At 40.5% G+C, this 25,703-nt stretch overlaps 1 protein-coding gene across 2 annotated transcripts in view; it reads left to right on the top strand.

The window, feature by feature from the left end:
• The window catches only part of negr1 (neuronal growth regulator 1), a 144,173-nt gene that overhangs the window by 21,684 nt on the left and 96,786 nt on the right, over positions 1-25,703 (top strand). For both annotated transcript variants that reach the window (XM_069153478.1, XM_069153479.1), the window contains exon 2: positions 22,081-22,319. In XM_069153478.1, coding sequence (XP_069009579.1) covers positions 22,081-22,319 — 239 coding nt within the window. The remainder of the gene's footprint in view (positions 1-22,080; positions 22,320-25,703) is intronic.

The following is a 25,703-nucleotide window of genomic DNA, read 5'->3' as shown; positions in this document are numbered from 1 at the left end:
AGGTCTCCAATCTCTGAATTAAGAGCAAGGAAAGCATTCTTTCCCATCAAATCCCTCCCATCAAAAGCATGTCATAGAAAAACCCATTACGTTTGCCTTTAGGCACTTTCCTATTTAACACTGTTCTCTTTAATGGGGTTATTCAATAACCCTTGCGGCCATCTTCAACTAATTGCATGTTTCATAAACTGATAAGGAAAAATCTCACAGGTTACAGGCTGCAGCCCATACATCTTATTCAGCTTCCTGCACTTCTGGAACCATCCAATTTAGGAGCTTAGCTCACTTAACTTCTTATCAGCCATTTTACCCTCAGCTGAAATGACATACTCTATAAACAGTTTTTTTTTTTTTTTTGGGGGGGGGGGGGGTGATGTCAGGAGAGCAGCTCACTCCGGTGCTGCGATCCCAGTCATACACATGATGAAAAGGAATGGGTCGGAATCACAAACTCAGTTTAGTCTTGTGATTCTTGTCCGTGTTTGATGAGGTCAGTTTGTTGTATCTAGCACACAATCATCAGCCCATCCCCTCAAACCCCACAGAGTATACAGTATTGTGTATTTGTGTGTATAATCATTTGCCATTGGCTCATTTAAATGTGTGCAATGTCGATAATGAGCAGCAAGAGCTGGTGAGGCATAATAATGCCCAAGGAAGGGATGAGATGGATTCTCTGCTGGGTGTTTCGCGTTTACCATTATTATCCTGGTTGCCAAGATGCTAAAGCCCCGGATGCTGCAGCAATTTACACGAGCTTAATGAACCTGTTCACTTCGACACGCATTCTTATGCTATTCCCCCTCACTACTGGCACATGGGTGGAGAAAAATCAGGCCCACATCCATCATTTAATAAGCTTTAAATAACATCATGATGTGTAATATGTTTTTGTGCCAATCTGGTGCTGCTTTTGGAGACCTGCCACTGCCTCTGCACATGTTTCAATGACTGTAATGCAATTGATTGGATGTGCTAACCAAGAGGAGCAATTTTCTTCAGGATTTTTGATTGGTTTTGACATAAAGGAGATTAAGGGAAAGAATAATAATCGATCAGGAGGTTATTGAATTAAACCAGATTGTGATGCGCGTGCTGCTGGACTTGGATGACTTTTTTGTTTTAATAAGTTGGAAGATTATTGGCACTAATGGAAAACTTATTCTATAATTTGTTTTCAGACTTGCTGCCATTAGGCTACATTTGTCTTAATCCAAACACTGGGGTTTGTCTGGAGAACATTTCAAGACAATAAGAGCAATTTCTTGTTCAACTTAACAGTGCCCTGATTTAGCTCCAACTAATTATGCTTAACAAGGTCATTTGGTAACAGGCAACTGTTGCAAAAATGACAAGGGGGGTTTTGGGTAAAGCTCATGCCCACATGCAAAATGCAATTATGTCATTTAAATTGAAATTATATAACTCTGCTTTGCCTTCAATATTCTTTTTTTCATACCTGTCAATCAACATTACCAATCTGTCTCAAAGTAATTTGAATTGCTGCTTCACACCAGTTACTTCCTCTATAGACAAAACACCAGACTAATGGCTCTTAGCTGTTACTACCCAATAATTTTTTTGTCAAGTTTTCTTGCCTTTACAATGTGTGCCAGGAATCATTATCACACCTATGCTTATTTAGAAAAAAGTGTCAGGGCACAGAGAGAAGAAGAAGAAGAAGAAGAGCCAATTGATCCAGCGGGAGGGCATTAACATGAATACAAATACCTGTCCACAACATCAGCAAGTGCATTGCTATGTTACTTTTAAATTGCTGTAAACGTTATTCCAGTGTTACTGGCCCAGTAGACATTCTGATTATTAACATTATACATTTGCAGGTGGCCACTCAAATGCAACTTACATGCAGTGTATAACAATATCATTCTTATAATTTGTTGAAGACCAACACAATGTAACATACAGGACAGCCAAAGCTAAGCTTGGTTACCGTCGGTGAAAGGCTTGAGTGATTTCATTGAGAGAAACCTGTAGACTCTTGGCCTGCACGGCACACGTTTGCAAGTCATTGCTCTTTGAAGTAAATCAAAGTTGACAAGTAAACAAGAGGCAAACTCAATGAGGAAGCAGAGAACTTAAAATTTGTCCTGTGTCCATCATTTAACTTAAATTGTTTTGTCCAGCTCCCCTTGCACACACAGCCCAAAGGTCTGGGTTGTTTGACTGCCTCTTTAAAACTGTACACCCGTGTTGACACTCCTGGAGGAATTGGATTGTTTTTCACCCTGCTGACTACCACTTCACTCAGTTAAGTGCAACAGGCTCCGAGCCTTGGTGTGGTGAGGTAAATAAATGCCTCTCCAACCCGTGTTGTGCCCCCTGTTGGCTGTCATCAGGAAGTAATGTTCAGACTATTGCTGTGCTGACTCCTTTCTGACTTCTCCCTTTCACTGTGTCCTTGAGTCAACCCAGCTAGAACCCCCCACACACCCCAGAGGCATACCGATTTCTTAATTAATGTAATAGTATTTTATTCTTACTAATGTCTTCTTATGGAGACTTTACAGTGATTAAGGCAATCTCAAAATAGAGTATTTGCTCTATCAATACAATTACTTACTCAAATCACTGTTATGAATCAGAGACCCTGTTCGTGGGCCGATCCCTAAACTGAACATAATCCTTGCCAAATGGACTCGCGATTAGCTTAACTAAGGACTTTTTGGTTGCTGCCAACGCACAGGCTCTGCATTTTAAGCAGAGGAGCAGTCACTGAATTTCTGTGTTCATCCAATCTTCTGCCACCTCCTCCCATACAAACAGGCTAACATGCATACAAACACTGTACATACACAAAGAGAAATATAAATGCTGAAACTGTCAGTAATCACAACACTGCTTTTGAATAATAAAATACAAAAAAAAAACCTTCACAATGCAGTTCTCTGCTGGATTCTGTCATGATAATTAACAGACTTAAGCTGAAGGCTTCGGGCGTCCCCTCAAACACCTCTTTTCTGAGCTCTATAGTTCTGCTATTAGCAGGGGTTCTGGATGAAGTGTTTCCTAAAGCTTTGTGGTAAAAGCAGGATGTTCAAACGGTTCCTGATGTACAACCCAGTTCTTTCACCCGCTCTCTAAACTACAGGAGGGAACTGCACGTGTACTGCATGTATGTGTGCAATACCGTGAGACAGAGAGAAGAGAACTGTCCCTAAAGGAAGCATGCGAGCACAAATAGGGCATGTAAAATATGACTATACCCAGAGGGACCTCTCCTCTGCTCGATGTATTTATTCCAATATTTGCAGATGACTGAAACCAGTTAAGTGCTGTGGCAATTGCTTATTTCCCTTTGTCAGGATGATGAATGTGGTCGCACCTATCGGACTGTGCAGGGGTTCCAAAGTCCTCTGACAATGAAGGATTGTCCATTTGTGCTATGGACAGAGCACATCAAAAAGGGTGGATAAAGCCCTGCAGGAAAGCAATAACAAATACTCGCTTGTTACTGTCAGTGTTTATGACAGAGGGATTTTAAAGCAGAGCATTTTCCATGTCATGTGCATACATAGAAGACCTGACACCACCTGACATGAGACCTGACAGCCGCGCGAATATCTTTTAACCATCAATATTCAGTTCATATGACCTGCAGCGAAAACAGGGCACGCTGTGAATAACTGATTTACTGTCAATATAATCTCTGTTGTTTTGCAACTGACTGCCTTTCAGATGCACCTACAGAAAGTTTATGGTTTTATGTTTTGGAAATATCGACTAGGTCTCCAACAAGACGATTACCCCTACACACACACACTAACAGAGGCTTAATAGAGCTTGGTGGAGAACTGTAAAACCAGTATTGTGGCACTAATGCAGACATTTGAACTCTGAAATGTTTTCCAATATAAGTTAAACCTTTTGCCAGTGTTAGGCTGTTTGGCATTCAAATTATAGAAAATGTTGATGTTTGCCAGTGTGTTAAAAAGGCGAAAGCACTGTATTACCTCAGCTGTTATTGCCTGTAAAGATGCCAGGGTTGGCTTGGTGACCAACGTCAGCATGCATCAGCTTTCTAGAAAAATGACACAACCTACTGTGATTCACTGTGATGTAAACAATCACAAATGCACTGTAATAGACAGTATTATCAGCTTCACTACGATGAGTTTATTTTTACTCAATGCAGTGACGGATGTATTAAAGTTGGAATGTTATTAACGATCCAGCAAATGTTTCCTGACTGGCTAAAGTTCATGTGATTATCGTTTAAATAACTCAACAGTCTAAAACGTGAAAAAAAATTGCTACATCAAGTACTACACGACGCATTGTTCAAAACTATTAAGAATTATTATTCTCATACAGTTTTTCATGTTTTTGGAGAGTGCTATTTTGATCATGGCCAGGGTTGTCACTGGAAATATGTACCAATGCGTCTGAATAAAGGGAGAAACCAGATCACTCCAGATGTAATTGGATTTCTATTGTCATTTTATCGTGGGGGAAGACAAGGCCAACTTCAAAATACTTTAGGGTCGAGGGAGAATATTAATATACTCAAGAAACAGTACAAAACTGCATGCAGGAAAAATACAGATGGCTTCATCAAATGGTTTCTGTGCAGTATTGAGTAAAAGATGCGCAGGGAGAGTTGGCCGATTGACACACTGGTGTCCGGGACCGCACAAAACAAAATCCTCGTTTCCTCCAATCTCCTCTCTGAATTGCGTGTTTCTTTCATGGCGATTGGTGCAGTTCAGCAGGGAACACAGATAATGGAGGAAGTAGGAATGTCAGAAATGTGGAGAGAGGAATTTGTGGGGCAGTTCAAGCCCTGCACATTTCTGCACTCCCCTGTATCACTGTGGAAACAGTTTCACAAAAATGGCCTTTACACTGTTTTCAGACTGCCTGAATTGAACGATTTCTTCTTTCATCAAAATAAAGTTAGTCACTGCACATGGCGGCTGTGGCTCGGATGGTAGCGTCGGTTCCTAATTATCGTAAGGTTGGCGGTTGTCTTTGACCTGCTGTTCACATGCTGAAGTGTCCTCGGGCAAGACACTGAACCCCAAGTTGCTCCCGATGGTAGGCGTGCACCTCGTATGACAGCTCTGTCACCATTGGTGTGTCAACGTGTGTGTGAATGGGAGGCAACGTTTAAAAGGGCTTTGAGACTGCTGACGTGAAAAGTGTTATATAATTACCATTTACATTTATCTACTAAGTGTAGGCTCTGTATGAGTCCTGTATGACTTCGTTTCTGTACCTTTCAGTAATAGAATAGGTGGAAGATGGAATAAGGTTCTCCTTTGCTTTTTTTTCCCCTTTGAAAAGTCATATTTAGTTTTTAATCCAAAACAATTTCTGTTTCCGGTTGCGTTGCAAATGCATGGTGTAGTCAGCTACCTGGTAAATGTTTTTAAAATGAGCTCAGGTCCCACTTGTGCCGTCGTTGGGTGCTACAACAACTGATAGGGAAATCTTAATTTTGTCAGAAAAGTTTTGTTAGAATATCAACAGAAATGCCCATGTCTTGTGCCCTTAGCCTCTCATCCCATGCTGACACATGAGGAAAGGAAACTAGTGTGGCTTTTGGATTTGAGATTAAAATACACACAGAGGAGAGTGCATGTTTGCTCTTTCCACTTTGTTGATAAGAAGCCAACAGAAGTGCAACCCGATGCATAGCTCTATCTGGGTTACGACTGACCTCCACCAAAGCTTCCCCGTTAAGTTAATTGTTTCCTATTTTACACTTCAAATCATATGTTGGCATTGCTTTTACAATGGCTCATGATGGCTTATGATTTTCCAATTTCTGAGCAGCCATTAAATGATAAAAAAATAAAAAAATAAAAAAAAATTCAATAGTTCATGCAACGATTGTCTTGTCTTAGAAAAAAACAGTGCCTGGTAGTAATATGTTACTACTGCCAGAAGGTGGCAGAAAGGCACATAAAAGCTGTTTGCCAATCAGAATTAAGCCCCAATACAAGAAGGACAAGAAGGAAAAAGACCCCAGCATCAGGCTCCTTTAAAAACATGTGGCGTAGTGGCATTAGATGCTGCGGTACAAACAGCGGAAACACGATTGGACTTTTAAAATAAAATGAGATGCAGACCAAACAGCGGCCCTCATCTCAAATATGATACCCAAAGACAAATCTATGCTTAAACCGTGCGTACAAACATTTGACGCACAAATCTGGGTCTCATCAATATTTACTTTCCTGAATTTGTTCGTACTCTGCGAACAAATTTAGGATGACTTGAGATCAAGTGTACGAACAACCGATGACTGCCTGGCTGTCTTAGAAAATATAAACCTTTCAGCATATTAAAACAAACTGCATTCCTTAAAAAAAGGATTTAATAAACGACAATATTGAAAACCGTTAATTTACTAATGCGTTGACCAAATGTATTAAATAGGCTAACCATTAAGTTGACGCCCTTTAACCCTCATCAGTTATTGTCTTTATTAAAATATTCACATGTATTCACATGTTCACAGATAATTGCGAATACCACATTAATTCTGAAATAAATTACTTGTGGCTACTCTGACTGGATATCATCACTTTCACCGTCATTTCTAGGACGTATTCCGCTTATGTTGGCTGTTAATATAATCCTAATACTTGCTGCCAGTGTCTCATCCTGTCCATCAGATTTTTCTTTTGGTCTGTGATACGTTTCTTTGCTATCGAACCACATCTTGAACCTTAAGACCCTGGGCTATTTCCTTAAGGTAATTTCACTACCTTCAAGCTCATATATTGGTCATTGTTGGGGCTAACCATTCAGCATACATCCCTGTGATATTGGCTAATACCTCAGTAGTGTAGGCCCATAAATACGTTGAAATTATTATCTTTTTTTTCATACAAAGTGGGATGTAATATCAGCCCTATGTTGGAGACAGTACAGAGGTCAGCTGTGTCGTACAGAGGAACTCCTCTTTGAGACGTGTGCCTTTTTAATGGGTTCCCACCTCAGACACTATTGTTTAAATTTCCGCTGTTTGTGGAATTTTTATTTTACATTTTTGTTGCCATCTCGGTCAACTTCTCGTCATGACGCAGCTTCAGACAAACAGGTGTCCTAGTATGGAGAAACGGGGCCGTGGCAGTACGCCTGATTGGAGAGCACGGACTGTGTTGTAGAACGATTCTGATCCACTAACATCAACAAGGTTGTGAAAACAAAATCGGGTCATGAATGGCGGGGTTATTTTGCGAGCGCACTCCCTTTGTGTGCTCAGTAAGAGCATTTCTACGCACATGTTAGTGAATGAGGCCCATTGTGCTTTGTCCAAGGCGAGCGTTTCCAAAGTTTGATGGCATTTGTTAAGCCCGAGGTTACGGTGTGACTTGGCCTTTCTCTGTGTGCGCATGCGTGTGATAATTGGGGGGGGGAGGGTGTTAGATTTGAATAAATATCACACCTATCCCTATTTTACAACACAACAAGGGCAGTTAGCGTCACCTAGTTGATACTTTTTTTTTTTACCAATACCATAACGCCTTAAAATGAGGTTACCAAACACTTTTGACACCTACTGTTCACACTCACATCAGTGCACTGAAACAGTGAACGTCACTAGATATGTGATAATTATAAATAACTATAAAAAATAAATAAAAAAAAAAGCACAAATAGAACAATTTGTAATTTACAGCCAACATATACGAGGATATGATGTGAAGTGTTTTGCTGTTGAGGATGTAACGTCAACACGACTCTACTGTCTGTTAAGTTCTCTGCGCTGCCTCTCTCCTGAGAAATCGGTGCATGCAGGCAGATCTCAGGACTTGCATCCACTTCCTTTGCATAACAAATGAGGTTTGAAGACAGCCGATTGTGTCGCGTGTCCCACTTGTCTGAGCGCCCAAAACAAAAGCTGCAGTAACATGAAGCAGTGCTCCGGTATGAAGTCAGCTGTAGGAACTGTATTAACCGGATTTGGCTGTGTATCCAGCGATTACTCTCTACACAAGTGTTGCGTGGATGATTACATTAACGTGTACAGAACATTAATGTAATGTGAACACTGGCCAGCTGGGGAGTTGGGAGTTGGGGCAGTCGTACTCCAGCATAGGACAGATTAATCATACCCAACGGTGATGCAACCTAAGAAGAGGTTTCCCCAACGCAACATGTATTGCAGAGTGCAGTAAAACTCTCCTGCAAAGACCAATATATCTTGAAAAATACTAAATATAGACATATTAGCAGTAATCACGTTACTAATCATGTTCATCTCCGTGGCATATGGGGGACGATGCGGTGATACATTCCTAACATAGACTCGGCAACATTAGATTGCTTAATGGCTGGAGCTGAGGTCAGCGCAGATTGAGAAAAGATTTACTGTTTCAGAGAAAGGTTAAATCCTTAATGCCCTTTTTTAATAAAAAAAAAAAAAAAAACACAAAAAAAACCACACAAAAAAAAACACTGACTGAGGAACAGATGACATGGACTAGAAGAGTTTCACATGAATCAATTCATGTTAAAAGGACAATTAGACATTTTAAAGTTTCAGTAATATGGCTCCTGAAATAGACAAAACATATGCTGCTTGTCATATACAAGGAAGGATCTTTTTCATTATTCAAACTAGTTTTATATTACACATTCTTTACATGTTTGTTCTGTTGTACAGAATGTGAGCACTTATGAATTGACATTATATAAACGTGAGTGACGTCATTTCATAAAACTATAACATCCCTGTACTTTTTTCATGTTTGTGTGTATTTGTTTAATCCCCTAACAACTCCTTTTGACTCGGAACAATTTTGTCAAAGATAGATAACTTTTAGCTCTCTTCAATGTCACAAGCTTTTTACAATGTGACATAAGTGGAAGGCGAACGTTTTGTACTTTGTATTTGCAGTAAATATACTCAAGCAAACATTTTGCAATTCATTTCATTTTAAGAACAAAAGATAATCAACCGTGACGGCGTGTTTTTGTAAGACACTGAACACAGGTTGATTTACACAGCTCAAAGCTATCAGACTTGTCATTCTGATTTTCTTGCATGGCACACATTTATGCCGGTGCCACATATGCAGATGTGCACTAAACCTTGCTCATTATCTTAACGTAGCTTTCATTTAGCTTCAACCGTCCACGTCCATATTCATCAAAGCGCTCTGTAAAGAAAACCTGTTTATCAGGAGTCAAGAGATCAGACGTGTGGCTGACTTACTGGAAGACCTGTGAAACACATTATTCAACCCGCATGCAAGATCTCCAGCGAACATTTTCTACCTCTGCAGCTCATTATTTCATATCCACATTACATGCATTATTTGAATAAGCTGGTCAGTGGGTGACTGCTGGGTTCTTGTACACTTTGAGTTATGTTCATGCCCTGTTTTTTACTTTATTACAAACTGACTTCTTTTCTAACCATCGTTAGCTGCATTTTTGCCATTAAAATGCAGATATACGTATGTGTTCCCGCAGACATTCTTCCCTTCTTGCGGCTACATGGATGGGAAGCATTTTTGCAGAGCTTGGATCATGTCTGCTTTTTCTACAACTGTTTCAAAAATCAGAGGCACTTTTCTCTCTTGTTACAAATTCTAGTTGAGCTGCTTGTGCATCCCAAATGTAGACATATGTCTGGTAAAATGTTTTGCATGTGTCACAGCTGAGATCAAAACTGGGAGTCTGGTGTGGCTGAAACATCTTTTTAATCACTGCAAAGTTGTTTTGCTGGTGGTGAGGCATTGTGACACTTACCCAGTAAGGTGTTCTTGAGCACAATAGTGTTTGAATGTTTTGATGTTTTTTTTTATTTTTTATTTTTTATACTGTGTATGAATCTTAATGTGACAGATGACGTGGTGTGTTTGGGACTGATTGAGCTACGACATCCCCAACAGTTCACGTTGTACCGTTCTGCCTTGTTGTGCTTGAAGTTAATGTGACTCCTTGTACTGCTCATCTGTACATGAAAGCTCAGTCTTTCCACTGAACACCTTCCATAATGACACGATTAACTTCCTAATTTCCCCTCTTGCTATTGACAATAATATTAAACATAAGCATATCTGCTTTTCCACAATGTTGGCACAATTACTCTATGTGTAAATATAATTTATTGTTCCAATATATAATAATAAATCCATACCTTCCACAGAATTGCTGTTTAATGACGACGTTTCCTTCCCTGGCAAGACGAGCAGCCCGGCTGTCTCCACTGTCCCTCAGCATTACCCACGTAATATGTTTAGCTTGGTTGACACTCTGTGGGGCTCCACTGCTGCCTGCAGAGATATGAAGTCATTGAGTTTCTTAACAGTACGTTATGCCTATTTTCTTACTGTGCAAGTCATTATATGCCTTTTTGCTGTTGTAAGTCGGCAATTTTACGCCATCAACACCTTCAAAAAACACAAAGTAATTATGATGCAGTCTAACAGAACTGTCCTCCATACTCTGTGTCTTCCTGTCATTTCTGCTTGAAGTTTTTACGACAACCGTGACAGTCAGAACATGTACACTGAAAGACACCGACAGCCCAAACCGACGGCAAAAAAAACCGCCTTCGGCTATGAATCACGGGTAAAGCCAGGAAAAGCAGCCAGTACAAACACAATCCAAACGGCCTGACAGTATGGCAATGCTCTCATTTCCTCCCATCATGTTGTGGAAAAAGTACGACCGCATGGCAATGATTCAAATAAACACGAGTCGTATAAAACTGCTGGAACTATGCCCATGAGATGTAAGGTTATTTTAAAGTTTCCAGGTAACAATAATTGTTACCAAAAATATTCAGCTCTCCTTTAAAGAAGTCATTTGCAGTGACAATTGAAAACACAACAAACAGTGTTCCTCCTCATCTCAAGAGTCCTCAACACAGTCTAGACATTCCACAAACACGCTTGTTTGGGGTTTCTCTGATATAACTTGGAGTTTACGCTCTGTAATTGAGCACTGTAAAGTCATCTGTAAAGCCGAGCGGTCCCGGGCAAAACAGGCGGTGAGTGGCTTTACCCCACATCCAGCCTTGACCTATCCCTCTGACTCTACTTCCCCTGCTCTCCCTGGCGCACTGCCAAGCATGACCTGTCACTTGGGCGGTGAGTGGTGTGGGTAAACTGTTCAGCAGCAGAATACCCAACTAAGCACTTACGGATGAAAGGAATCACCTTACACACACACACACACACACACACACACACACACACACACACACACACACACACACACACACACACACTTCAAAGCACAAACAAACAAGGTAGAGGAGCGGGCCAGAATCAGGATCAGTCCATTTAGGAAGGAATTTACTGTGACATTAATCTCAACTTTTTTTTTTTTCCTATTAAATATTCATACGGCTTTTACTTTGAAGTCGCCATGTTTACCATCCATCTAGTGCACATCTTATTGTTACCCCCAATAAAACTTTGCATGCTTAAATCCACAGCCAAAAAAACCTTTTGTGCTATGAAGTGCAGCTGTCGTTTATCAACCACGTGCCTCTTTTTCCCCGTCATTGTGGATTGTGTGCATGTACTATACATGTGCGGGTAATGCGTGTGTTTGAAATAGTAAATGTACTAGAGAGCGAAGACAGGAAGGAGAGCGGCCGGGGGATGGGAGGGGGGGGGGGTAGGAGGACCTGGGCACAGATGGCTGCGGGATGCAGATGTCCTCGCTGAGCTGTTCAGGGTAGTCCCTGCCAGCCCAGACATGGCAACAGAAGTACGCAGAGCAAACAGGCTACCTCAGAGCGGGTGGCTAGATTTGGGAAAGCAGATGCTAAAAAATGCGTTGCATCCTTGGAAATGTCACCAGAGCCACTAAGACGCAGGAAAACAGCAACCCTCTCAAGAGTTTCAAAGTTTTAAATCTCCCAAAAATATTGTCAAAAAGGTGGTGGTGGTGGTGGAGGGGGGGGGGGGGGGGTCCTTTCTGATGCAACTGCCTCACTAATGGTTTGTGTTTCACTGTAAAATTTATTTAAAAAAAAAAAATAAATAAAAAAAAAAGTGGAAAAGGATTATTGAGTTTAGCCTGATGCTTGTAGTGACACATAGTTTCTCACTATACTTGGTAATGGCATCTCTTGTTTCACTTTGGTTCCTGTTCTTCTGTTGGCTTTGTCTGGAAGATTTATCATTTACTGTCCTGCGTTGGTGGAAACATATGCTGACATAATTATATTGTAAGTCATAATTCTCTCTCAATAAGATTTAATTTCCTTCTTATCAGCCTTGCGGTCTGTGGGTAAAACCACTTTCCCATATTGTCGTGTAAATTTAACAAATTGAGTATAGTTAAAATTCCTGTGATGGCTAGTGCTATGCTGTCTTGTGCATTAATGAATGTAGAGCTGAGCAATTATTTTGGATAACTGTCTAATCGTTTAAATTACTTTTCGAGGTCCTCCTCAGTTGTGACAACTTGCTGATTTCTTTATCTTACGAGATATTAAACTGAATATTGTTGGCTTTGGTTCCAGGATAAAAATGTCTTTGCTCTTTCATATCAAATAAATCGTTGATAAATCAAAGAACATATTCTGCAGAATAACCAATAATAAACAATTAATGGCCTCACTCATGGAGGAGAAAAAAAAACCCATAATAAGTCATCTGGTGCACTGTTGTCTGTCTGCGTATAATGGCATATTTGAAATGAAACGAGGCATAATTAAAAGGCTCCCATGATCCAGTCACTAATACAGCACCCTGAACTCCACTGTGTGTGTCTGTGGTTTGTCAGCCACCCACTGCTTCCCTCAGTTTGATCTCTGGGTCTTTAATGCACAGCAGAAATGGAGTTATGGTTCATATTTGTATTCCCCTCTTGCTTCCGGCTATTGCATATAATCCCTCCTTCCAGTCTTTTCATAGGGGCGACACAGACTCTTATTCATGGTGAATGTCAAATTCCAGTCAGTCATGACGAGCTCACAATTGATGCATTAATAAGAAACTTTATAAATATGCAGCTGTGAATGCCTCTCTTTATAGTGGACAGCAGTTGGAGTAAGTTTTAACGAAGGCCTGACTGTGATCCATTGATTATGACTTTGTCAGAAATTGCTAAATTGTGGGTCCCTTGTCATGCTGGAACCACAGGAAGGTGGCAGTGTGCCGGGTCCAGCCAACGCTTTTGAAGGACAGGGTAATTTGATTTGGAACATGCATTGTTGGTGGTCTCTGCAACCACGAGTAACCACGGCCACCTGACAGGGACCCAAATGGACACAACAGTGTGCTTTTTAGTAAGCTATTGTACGGGTGTCTCGTGTTAGTGCTACATGGCTGAAATACCCACAGAGCTTTCCACCGGGAGCTATGTTGAAAGTAAAACACAAGGTTAAAGTCCTGGTAATTGCTGGGTAACACCTTGTTTTCTAGAACAGCTCTCCTTTGCATTTCACAGTTAAAGTTGGAGTTAGGCTGGAACAAATATGTCTGTCCACCCGTCGCATTGGAACTTACATTTTAATTTGCAGCAGAGAATACGTTTTGAAGGAAACGTAATTGCATCTGAATTACTTTTTCTATTAACGTAATGAGGGAATGTTAATTTTTGTATTTGGCAAAGCCACATTGATACTGAACATGTCAGTAAGCTATTCACTCACAAAATGGAAAACTAAAATAGTATTAATGAAAGCAGGATGATCTGAGGAAACAATGTTGAAGGCCACTGATACTCCCTCATCTGCATGGAAACGGAATACACGGTGGATCACTTCGCTTAGCTCCCTCTCACCCGGGAGCAGAGATACTGCTGGTCACATAGCTCTTCAAACATATTAATTTGCCTTCCTGGAATACAAAAAAAATTCTTGGTACAGCGAGGTATGCTTTGTTCAAGAAGTCAAACTGCCTGCTTTGCAACACAGGATGCTCGGAGCACACTAAAATAGCTGAAGTGATTTAAAGTGTGTCTTAAGCCCGCAGCACGTTTCAGTTTCACGAAAGAAACAGACTCATTGATCTCTTAAGTGTTCGCTGTGAGTCATTGTGACTAGAAGTTCAAATGAGAACTGTTTGCCAGTAAATCTGCAGCTCCGGTAGTTTGTTTGGATCTTTTTTTTTTTTTTTTTAAAGGTTGAATGCCGTTTAGTAAGTAACAACATATTAACATGCATTTAGGTAGTGTTGTGATTCAATGCTCCTGACTTTGTGGTCCAATAGTGTGTTCACATAAGTGCTATCTGACAGCGGTATTGAATCACTGAAGAATTTGTCGTAGGAACTAGATTCCCAGACAGTTTACTGTTTGTTGAACAGATAATGGTGCAGCAGACGGGTGAAATGTTTGATCATGCTTTATCTAGCTGGGCTTTGAATGTGACATTTAACAGTGTCTGTGGGTGCAGTGGACTCAGTTTTGATGTGAATGTATGACACAGAGCACATTCACATATTTATAAAGAGGAACTGTCGAGGGTGGAAAATGCTCACGCATTTTGCCTCTGCTAAAGGCTACTCTTTATCCTCCCAGTCGTCCGGCTCTCAACTTTTATACAATCGCTAACTTGTAAGCTCCGTTCATTTTTTATTCACTCCAAGTTGAATTCATTCAGTCAATGTCAATGCTTGAAAAAAAGAATCAATAATGTGAATTAATCCAGGGATTACTCGTGTAGAGCTTCGAACGATTTTCTGTACATGAATTAGTTGTAGCGGAAAGAGTATTGTTGACTTGTGCTCACATTGACATAAACAGCTTGTGAAATCTTCCACATGTTCAGAGTGGAAACAACTGAAAAGAAAAGCTCCAGCCTTTCCCTATTGTTCACACACCAGAAATTTCTAGTTGCACACCGTGGATGCCTTTGGTTCTGATGTTGCTTCCAAACATGTGAAACAAGACAAAACCATTCACCCAAAGCCATTCAAGCACAGGTCACTTTGTGTTCACTGTTAGAGAGACGGGCAGGTGCATCTGAACAGGGCCTGAAGCCAGAGGGAAGAATGTGATGCTGTAAAGGGCTTCTTGTAGTAACTGCTGTGGTAACAACAGAGTGGGGACATTGATTTTACTGTATATAGAGTCGGGAGTCTGAGCCGCACTCAGAGGCTGCATCTCAGTGTGATTTCAGACAAAAATTACACTGCAATGAAAAACAAACTTCAGAATAGATGCACTTCAAAGTCTCCTCGCTTTTGGTGAGATTTTGGAATTTTGTAATGGCTCCGAGACTGTTTTTATACTGCTCTCTAGGTCTGTGATGTTAGATGTTGGTTTCAGCTTTGGGTTTGGATTAAAGATGGAAGGCTTCAGATGTGTCCCATCGGCCACAGACGACAGGATTATTTTAGGGATTAAGAGCCGGGTGCTCTGTACCTTAGTTGCACAGCACTACTGTATGTCCTCATTCTCCCTCATCCTCTCCATCAACTCAACACCCCACCTCTAAAATACCCAACCAACAACCAGACACAAACCCATACCTATGCTCAAGAGGTAGAGTTAAACATCCACTTTATACATTTAAAGTGCAGTCAAAATTCTGTTTGTGAGAGGGGTGTGCCATATTGTAGCATTTACCATAATATTGTTATAATTTTTAAGATGATGATGTGTTGACGGAATTACATCACGCTGTTACACAGCATGCGCAATGGTTTTGTCACAAAGACATTGGATGTACGACAAACCACAGAAATGTGTTTTTACTGCGTTGTAAATACTTGAAGGCAAACTATTACATTCATGCTGAGATGTAAAACTCGTCGTATCATTAAGAATCTCCACATACTGATAATACACAGTTCAGTGAGATAGCGCAGAATCACCTTATATAATACAGTCAGTCTCTAGATCAGGGGTCTCCAACCTTTTTCTTCTTCTGAGGGCTATTTGGACATAAGGAAAGTGTCCGTGACTCACGTTCAGTAACATTTATTCACATAGCTGAGCTCCACCCAAACCAACTGAATAAGCTTCATTTATGTGAGCAATAACAAATTGATATCAGTTTTCGCTGCTCTAGATTTTCAAATTCACATTCTTTGGTGTGCTTTAATGCTTTCTTTTTTCTTTTCTTTTTTATGTCTTTCCAGCCTGGCCACTCCCACCTGCTCTGATTTCCCGCCTGCTGTATTACTTGATCTTCCCCGCCCCTCTGCTCACCTGCTCCCACTCTGCTCATGAGTCCCTCAGTATATACAGGAAACAACAAGTCCACCAGTTACACCCTGCCAGACTGTCACACAGACCCGCCACTTTATGCCAGTACATTTTAGCATTCCTTTGTTTGGTATCCTGCCTGTTTTTGCACCGTGCCTCATTACTTGGCCTGCGCCGTTTGCTTGGCTCCACCAACCTTGTAAGATTACGTTTGAACAAGCAAGTGAATCTGTTTCCTATATTTTTTTTCGTGGCTGGTTTCTGTGTTGAGCTTTAAAGTTCTCGATTCAAACCTCGGCAAATCTTACAAGTGCGGAAACACTTTTAAGTGTGCAAGTCATATTTCAATCAGAAATTAAAAAAAAAAAGTTTGCTGCCAGATCCTAATGCAATCTGAATAATTTTGACTTTAGAAAATTAAGATGGCCATTTTTGCAGATTTTCTGCCATTTTATAAAACAAATGGTTCATCAATTTATCAGGAAAGCAACTGGCACAACTAATGGATTTGTTAGTTGTATCCCTAAATACAGTTTTACATTTTGAACATGTAACACCGTGCCTTATTTCCATCATCACCCTATTTGCTGTTTTTTTTTCACTAATAAACCAAACGCAGCTCTAAAAGAAAAAAAAAAAAAGTGTTGCGCTGACTTCACAGAGGAAAAGATCTGAGATTTTCACACATCACTCCGAGTCTCCTTTCACTGGTGCTTTAACAGCCAGTCCGTCAGAGTGAAATGCATTTTCTCATTTGATGATTCATTGGACAGTTGAGCTCTGTTGAGGGCAGTGAGTCGCTCTAAAGGTTATAGAGCATACAGTGCAGGTGCACTCATCACAGCATCCCTCTGTGTGAAATAAAACATCTGGTGCTGAGTTTTCCTCATACACACTTTCATTGTACTCAACATACCTGTTTTATTCAGGCATGGTTAGTGCTTAGGGAGTGTTTTGAATGCTCACGTGTTAAATGTGTCAGACAAGCTATTCTCTTGTCTATATGTGCAAATTACCCTGGAAACCTCTTCTTCACTCTCAACTAAAATTAAAATAAATCCACCCTCCAAAATGGCCCTTATTTAACATTTCACTTGTGACAAAATTAAATATGATGAAAAAATAATAAGACTTCATCTGATCTACTGTATTTCTTGGGATACAATAAGTAGATCTGTAACAGTGATGTTCTGTTGGTTCCCTTCTAATATAAGTAAGAAACAGTGTTTAGAAAAAGAAAAAGATGTGTGAGCTTGAATAGTCTCTGCATGGCTTAGAATGTAAACATCCTGTGTTTTTTTTTTTTTATTAAAGTATTATGTAACTGTTACGTAACAGCAAATCGGAGAAGACGGAGAGATCCATCCAGAAATATGTTCCTTTCTTCTGCCAAATGTAGAGAGAAAAAAACTGCTGAATCTGAACTACTCGATTGTGAAACACTGAAATATGTTTGCAAGAAGAAGAGATCTGTGGGATTGGTGCCGGGAAGAATATTTACAGTTGAAGAATCTCGAAAACAATTTAATGAAACAAATAAGAATCTGGGTCAGAGTGATGCCCCAGTGTTAATTATGGCATCCAATCAGAGAGCTTGAACGAGTTTGGCTAAACGGATTAAAATCTGCTTCTCTCACCAGCTGCCATACTGTAATTAATGGTTTGTCATCATCCTCCATTCATGTGAGGTGCTCAAACACCAGCTTATCACTTTCCATTTTTCCCCACATTGTGCATAATCACTGGGGTTTGAACTGAACTCTGTTCCAAAATCCAAAATATATAAAGAAAGAAAAAAAAAAGGTTGTAATGAGCCTGGTTTCTCTGCAGTCGCTCGTCAAAAGCACGAAAAAATAAAAGTATCAATTAGCGCATGTTTTAGGTGTCAAAGCAGCTTCAGAGTGGAAACTCTGCCGTCTGTGGAATAATTACCTGCGCTTTGCATGAACCATAGGCAGTCTGTATCCTGGGGGGGCTGCTAGAGAAAGGGGGCTTGATGAAAGCAAAGCCCACTTTATGTGTTATCAGTAGTGTGCAGCTATGACTGAGTGAGGGGGCAAACCGGGGAAAATGGCAGAACAAAAAAAGACAGGCATGATGGCATGACTGTGCCAAGGTTTTTGGCACATGATATAGCATGTTGCTCTTAATGGGACATGTCAATGTTGGTTTGAATTGTTATCATATAACTTTGGACAAAAATGTCCAAGAGTGGAAAGAAAGCAAAAAGATAAGAAACATATTTCAGAAAAAAAAATTGTATTCCTCTCAGAACTGCACACTTCTCTATCCGCTTAACTCAATTAACCAACGATTACCACAACAGTTTTATCATAATGCTGGAAGTTGTCTATTTCTCGGTACGATACGATATTGTGCCGCGATACTTTGCGTGGCAATATTGTGTCAATGCCTGGATGCCAACTATTTTTTTTATTATATAAATAAATAAATACACTTGTCAGGTGCCGGCAACATTTATGACATGTTTTTATGGCAGTGTTGGTCAGGCTATCCACATCATATCCCCATTTTGTTACAGTAAAAGTGACTGTAGTCAGCTCAACAGACTGGAAACTATTTTTTATTAGATGAAACAGATGTCAATGTTTTTATTGGGGGATATAATCTGTAGATAAAAAAAGAAAAAAGGTAATAAATCGCACTACATTTTATCACAATATTTAGCGTGGCAAAATGTTGAAAATCATTAATATTGTATTGAGATAATATGGCGTTGTGAGGCCTCTGGTGATCCCCACCTCTAGTCGTGTATATGAATTGGTTTTATATTATTGATCTGCACTGAGTCTACAATTCATCAAACTGACTGATATAACCGGCAGCATGAAAGGTTTGGTCCAGCTACAGATTGAGCTCCGCTACACCAGTATGTCTCATGCAGGATTTGTGATGAGTTCCTGCTGAAGACGGCAACAACAAAGGAAGCAGCCACAGAAAACAGCAACAACACCCGAGACGCGTGTTAATGTAAAAATGGCCTGTTGTGACACACTGCTTTGAGAGCAGCTGTGTGACTACAGACATCTGTAGGACTCCTCAGTGAGAGATTAAAAAGACAGAGCGATAATGACAGTTTCTGAGAGGAGAGAGATAACAAACTGCATAAACTGTGAAAGGACATCAAGGACCGGCTCATCAAGGAAAATGTCAAAAGTCCATGTCGAGATCCAGGCAGGGTGAAGTGTCCTCCAGCCGTTCTTCTGACTCCGCGACTTTGTTAGCAATACTTCACACCAGATCTATCTTTGAAATGTGGCTGTTGAATGTTAGCCTTCTTCTTCAACAGCAGCAGGAAAGCCACCGTGGTCAGCAGTTTATGTAACCGTGATATGGCATGTTTTAAACAAACTGATAGTGGGCCTGTCACAAACATGACATTATCGCCTGAATGTGATTATTTGAGCCGACAGCCATCATTTTGTTCAATTGTTAGAATCATGATCTCAAGTAGATAAAACTAAAACAAAATGTCATATTTCCATGTTGTTTTCCACCGTTTGAGTTTTGACTGGTGCTTATTTAAAGACATGGTTTTGTCTCTTCGTGGATCTAACTTCTAATATTCAACCGACCGCATTTTGATGAGCACATTATTTGATGAGCACATTAACAACATTAACATCATGGATTTATTTGTAAAGCCAAACATTGCAGCCAATAAATAGCTGTCCTTCATAAGATGTATGTACATGATTGAACTATGACTAGGATTAAGATCTAATAGTGGCATACAATTAACAGAAAAATATAATTAAATTAATGATCACAATTATTTGTATGACGATTAATTGTCTCAGATGAACATGATAGCCCTCACTACGAACGGTTTACACAGAAGAAGCCCATGCTGCCAGAGTAATTTGAGAGCTTTTGATCACTTTTCAAGCCATATTAACCTGTCACTATTAAGGTACCTTGTATTGAGCATGTATTCAAGCTGACCACAGCTTCTGATCTCTTTTGAAAGAGGAGACTTTTTTTGACAGCCACCTTTGAAGCTAACACGCAGTGAATATTTGATTCTGAAAAAAACAATTTTGGGTGAGAAAACAGAGAAATCAATAGCAACTATACTGGAGAAAATGTTCTTTTATGGTAACTGTGTTTTACAAGGACATCATGAAACAAGCCCAGCAAGTTGTTGACAAGTTGTTCACATCATGGCTGTGGGCTCCACACAGGTGCGTTGTGAATTCAGCTCTTGAACAGGCACTCTCAGCGGCCCCACAAAATTGTGTTAAATCATTAGTCACCGAACGCTTGTGATCACAGGAGTAGGTAGCAAGCCTCGCCACACTTCTCTCAACAGCAGAAAATGCATTCAAAATTGGCTTTATATATGATATTTTAATACAGTTATACATAGGTCGTGGTCAAGCCTGAGAACTACAATTGCACTTGATGCCCACATATCTACCATTATCCAGAAAGCATGTTGAATAATCAGCTCTTCTTTAAGACCAGGTGCATTCCTGTTTTGTGGACAAAAGAAAAGAAAAGGAGTGAAACTTGCCTCGAGGCTGCTTCAGTAAATCTTGCCCGAGGCCAGGAACAGCTCGGCTCAGGTGGTCAATGGGCTAACTAACTGACAGGTTTGTGTGGGCTCCCCATAGGACCTGGACTTCTCTCTGGTGCTTTTTCATTACCGTCCATTCTCCATTGTTTGCCACTTATTTGTCACAATACCTCTAAGGGGTGGTGGTGGTGGGGAGGGGGGGGTGGTGGTAGTGGTGGTGGTGGTGTCTGCGTGACTGGACCATTGTCCTCCAAACGTTTTTCTGACGGACACTTTCTTGGCACGAGGGGTAAAGAGCTTTGTGGTTAGTGCCAAACTGATTTCCTCGGTGGCTTTACGACTGCGTGCTGGCAGTCTGCGTGGTATGTTGACACCAACTAAAGAGCCAAACGTGATTGACTCTTTTCCGACTCATTATTACAGCGTTTGTCGCTGAATATGATGCGATTTCTGAAGTCCAAACAGGGGTGGAATTACGAGCAAAAATAACCGTCCTCTGACCCCAGCCTCATTATGTTCTCCAATTTACTGACCCTTTGAGTCTTTTCCGTGAACTTTCAGAAGTAATATTGTGTCGGTATACTGTGGGTCACAATGGAATCAAACTATGCTCCTATATTACAGCCTGTTCAGACCACCAGTTGTGTATTTGTGGCGAGACTGAAGACATTAAGTACTACTACTCTGTTTACCAGATAGTTGGCAACACCACACAAATTATGTGCACTATCCTCTCGTTTATGCCGTATTTCTGTCCTCACTATACTGATTAAGAACGAATTGACTCGCTGCATACTCAACCTTATAACAGACTTTATGTATATCTAATTTTAAGGGCAAACTTCTTGACATATTTTCTTTTAAAGTAGTTTCTTACATTGCAATTACAGGGGTTGTATGCAGGGAGCTGTTTAAGGCTAAAAAATGTTCACGAGCCCATACTATTGCCTTGTCAGTGAAAAGAATGACAAAAGAGCTGCCTTCCTTATGTACAAGCATTACCCCCTGCTCGGGCGGCTCTCGAGTTAAAATCAAGTCTTAAAGTAACTATAGCAGGTTGAGTCACATCATCCAGCTGCAGACACTTCTGTATTTTATGACTCACTTTCTGACACATCACACATTCATGTCTGTCACTGAAATTGTATTCTTCCCGTGGTCCGGGTTTTCTCAAGTCTCGCTGTGTATGTCAGTTAAATCTCAGTTTTGGGACGACTTACAAGTACCCAGCTGAAACTGCCTCCAAGAGAGGGAGAGATTATCAATTAGCAAGAGAGATAACGATTTCCGAAAGGCTCTAATGGATGAAATATCATTTTGACAGGCAACATAATGATTTCATATTCAAAACAACAAAAATGTTTATTCTGTTGTCACCGAGTCACTCAACAAGCGTTTCCTTTAGCGATCTATAACTGAAGCGTCTGCTGTCTTTTTAGGTGCTACCTGTTGGATGGGATCTCTAAAGGAGCCTGGCTGAACCGCTCCAGCATCATATTCGCAGGGAACGACAAGTGGTCTGTGGACCCACGTGTGTCCATAGTGTCCAGCGTCGGAGACAAACATGAGTACAGCCTTCAGATACAGAAAGTGGATGTAACTGACGACGGCCAGTACACGTGCTCGATTCAGAGTGAGCGCAACCCGCGGCCAAAGCTCCTCAACCTCATTGTAAAAGGTGCGTATAGGACGTGCTGTACAGACTTTTGTCTATGTGTTTGTCTTTTCTTTTTATGCGTGTGTTACATTTTAGTTGTAATCATTTATGTCTTTTCCATTCGTGGCCACTGATTTATTCTAGTTGTCTGCAGCATGATGTGTTATTCGATGTGTGGATACGACGTTTTGAAGGATACCTGCTGCACACTCAGAACCATTTCTGTCCTCTTGTGATCTAACATCTTATTTGTTGCTTCCAAGAGCAAAAGCCAGAGACATATTTTTTGGTGAAGGCAAACTGACATTGTAGGGTACATTTTGTGCCTGTAGGCTATGCAATACAAATTGGAAACCTGTTGGTTTACATGACTGGAGGCAGACTTTGTAGCTTAATCAGGCCTCCCTGGGTTTTGTCACAGCAGGTAACAAAAGAGATTTTTGGGACTCTTAGCTGTATATCCTGTACTAGCTATTACAGGATGCTACATATTACCAATACATTGGGTAACAGCTGTTAAAGCTTTGAATTTCAGCCATGAAAACTGCGATTGAGCTCTTGAGAGGCTGTCCAATTGGCGTTTCATCTTGAGCGTATAACAAGGTCAGCAGATGCATTTGGGCATCAAGTGGGCTGTTGTGGGCTGTTGACAACAGCATCCTAATTGTTACTCGATGGAGTAATACTTTGAGTCTTCTATGCTGGTGCCTCAGACTCTACGTGAGCAGCTGAACAGGAAAATGGCTCCACTGAAAATCCATCTTTCACTTGCCATGTTCTTTTCCCTTAATAGGCTGATGTAAAGATTTACTGACAAGCTGTCAAATGAAAACACACTTTTTCCTCTCTTTTTCACCAGCTCCAAGCAGGAATCAGATTAACTGAAAGTGCATATTAAATCATTCCTATTCTGTTTCAAGCCAAACTAAGGTTAGCATTAATATCTTAAGAACATAATGTTGGAATATGCATATCGCCACACCAGCAACATAGTATGAATAGAAGAAGTAAGGATCAAGCACACTCCTTTGAGAAGTGTGAACAGTGATATGTGAAATGTGCAAGTGGAAACAGATCTCCAGCTGGCATCTGTGTTTTAACATATGGAGTGAGTTTATGGTGTAAACTGTAATTTAAAGTATTTGTTTTGTCTTTATCCACATCACAGTGCTACAAAAATACAAGCATTTGTAAAAAAAATAAAATTAAAATTAAAATTAGCACAAGGAAACATCTATTTACAAAGAGCCTGGACGGTGTTTTGATAAAGGGTTATCGTGTGAGGTTGCAGATTTCCCTGGGGATGAGAAGAATAGTCAAAACAGACCATTTACCATTCATTTACCTTCTCAGGTGTCCGTACGTGCTAAGAAAACATCAACAAATAGCACAACCTGAGCAGAGAGCACCATGGCTTCAAAACATTTTCTGAGTAAAGATTTTTCTGATGTGCCTGCTGTCACTTCAACATTCTTCTTGCGCTATACTAATACAAGTGAGTGGGTGCTGGGTGGCACTTTTGTGGGCCAGAATGTGCCGTAATTGCCTTTTAAATTGTCGTGGCTGTTTGTGTGGTTTTCTCTTACACTGGTAGACACATGGCTGTCAAGAATGGAACTCACCTTGCTCCCATTGAAAATTGCTCATTTGTTAACAAGCCTGTCCTATTGTCAGAGGCTCACACAATTAAAACTGTCATTTAAAAGTATCCTTGATGAACACACTGAGCATCTAAAGGCTCCCCCTTTGTTTGTTGATGTTGATACTTCTAAGCCTGAAATTTAAAAGCACTGCTCTATCAGCTTTTGTCAACAAGCCAGAGCACCACGGTGGTTTTGCAGTTCCAGTGACTATCCTGTAGCTGAAAGGTCACGGGGGCATTTCCTGCCTCTTGCCAATGTGTCCATCAAAAGCCGAGTGTCTTGTTAAGATTCTCTCAAGCAGGCTGCCTTTTTCATCCTCCTCCTCCTCCTCTTCCTATGGTTTACTCCTGGTAAAGGATGAATTCACCTTCATAACACCTGCCTGTTTAACTGAAACTGGCCTCAGTACGGACTTTATTAAGTGGATCACACATCCACCAGGGCTTAATGATCCATAAATAGTTAATTTGCTATTGCACAACAATGTTAACGTGTTCTCATTAGGTCATAATTTACAAAGTTTCAAAATTTATAAATACAAAAATTTAATAATTATGCAACTATCATATTGCCTTATTTCCCTTGTTTTTAACGCATTACTATAAGGTTCCTGTGAGATTAGAAGCCACATTACAAAGAGGAGAAATGTGTTAAGATGACTAGAGCTGTCAAAACCTTTAGTGTGCCGTCCAAACTCTGCAGGTAAAGCGAGCAAATCATAGGTCTGCCACAGCAATGCAATCATTAGAGAGCAAAGCACCGAGCAGACTGTCCATCCAAAGATCAACCATCAATGGCTAGATGAGGTGATGTTAGATGTGAAGAGCAAGCAAACAACAATCCACACATCAAAGATTACTCTAAACATCCTTCTCATCAGCTTTGAACAAGGCGAACGTTTTCAAAGGTTGATAGCATTTGTTGAGCCCGTGTTGACACACAAATATCCAAAAGATTCCAAATAAAAAGGTTAGAATGTGAAAGATTATTATCGGACAAGAATATGCTCAATCTACACAGGAGCAGATCTGTTTCCTCTACAGAGAGGAGCTCTTTTCTGCTACTTGGCAAATCAGCTGTCAGGGTGCAATTGCACCTGGCTCTTAAAGGGAATTTGAGATAACACTGATTGGTTTATTTGATGTTACACCCACACGCAACACACGTATGATTGATTAAGAGACAAAGTACAACCCCTTTGAACCACGTGCCTTACTTTGCACTCAAGACTATTTGGAGTTAAACTAAACAAGTGGATTTGGGACTCGCCTTAAATGCACCTGTACTCGAGACTGTCTGGTTGTGTCGATAGAATATAGCCCCTTGTATTTTAACTGTCAAATGGCCAAATCGATCAAGTGTATAAATCAATGGAACTCTGTCCTGATATGCTGTCTTGAAAGTGAGTGAAGTGGGGAGTGGCCGAGTTTCATTTGATAAACAGTGACAGCGAGCAGAGCTACTTTACGTTAAACACTGTGCCACATTTTACAAGTGCACCGTGTCTCTAATCGTACGTGTGATAAAATCCGTCATCAGCTGCTTGGCAGGCAGTAATGGTCACTACAGGACCATCATGTTTTTGTAGGTGTTGGCTTAAAAAAACATTCTGCAATGGGAATCTTACCAGGGGTGTTTCGGGTCATGGCAGCGCCTCACCACTGGCCATATGGCCACAATCAATGTGGCTAATGTGCCAGCTGTCAGCTGTATAATATGTTTCGCAATGGCCGGAATTCCTGGTGGATGCGACAGAGCGGCT

Source organism: Embiotoca jacksoni, unplaced genomic scaffold (assembly GCF_022577435.1).
Source record: "Embiotoca jacksoni isolate LCO1_2020_lvr unplaced genomic scaffold, fEmbJac1.0.p SCAF_19, whole genome shotgun sequence".
Classification (NCBI taxonomy): domain Eukaryota; kingdom Metazoa; phylum Chordata; class Actinopteri; family Embiotocidae; genus Embiotoca; species Embiotoca jacksoni.
This window is presented reverse-complemented; position numbering and strand designations above follow the sequence as displayed.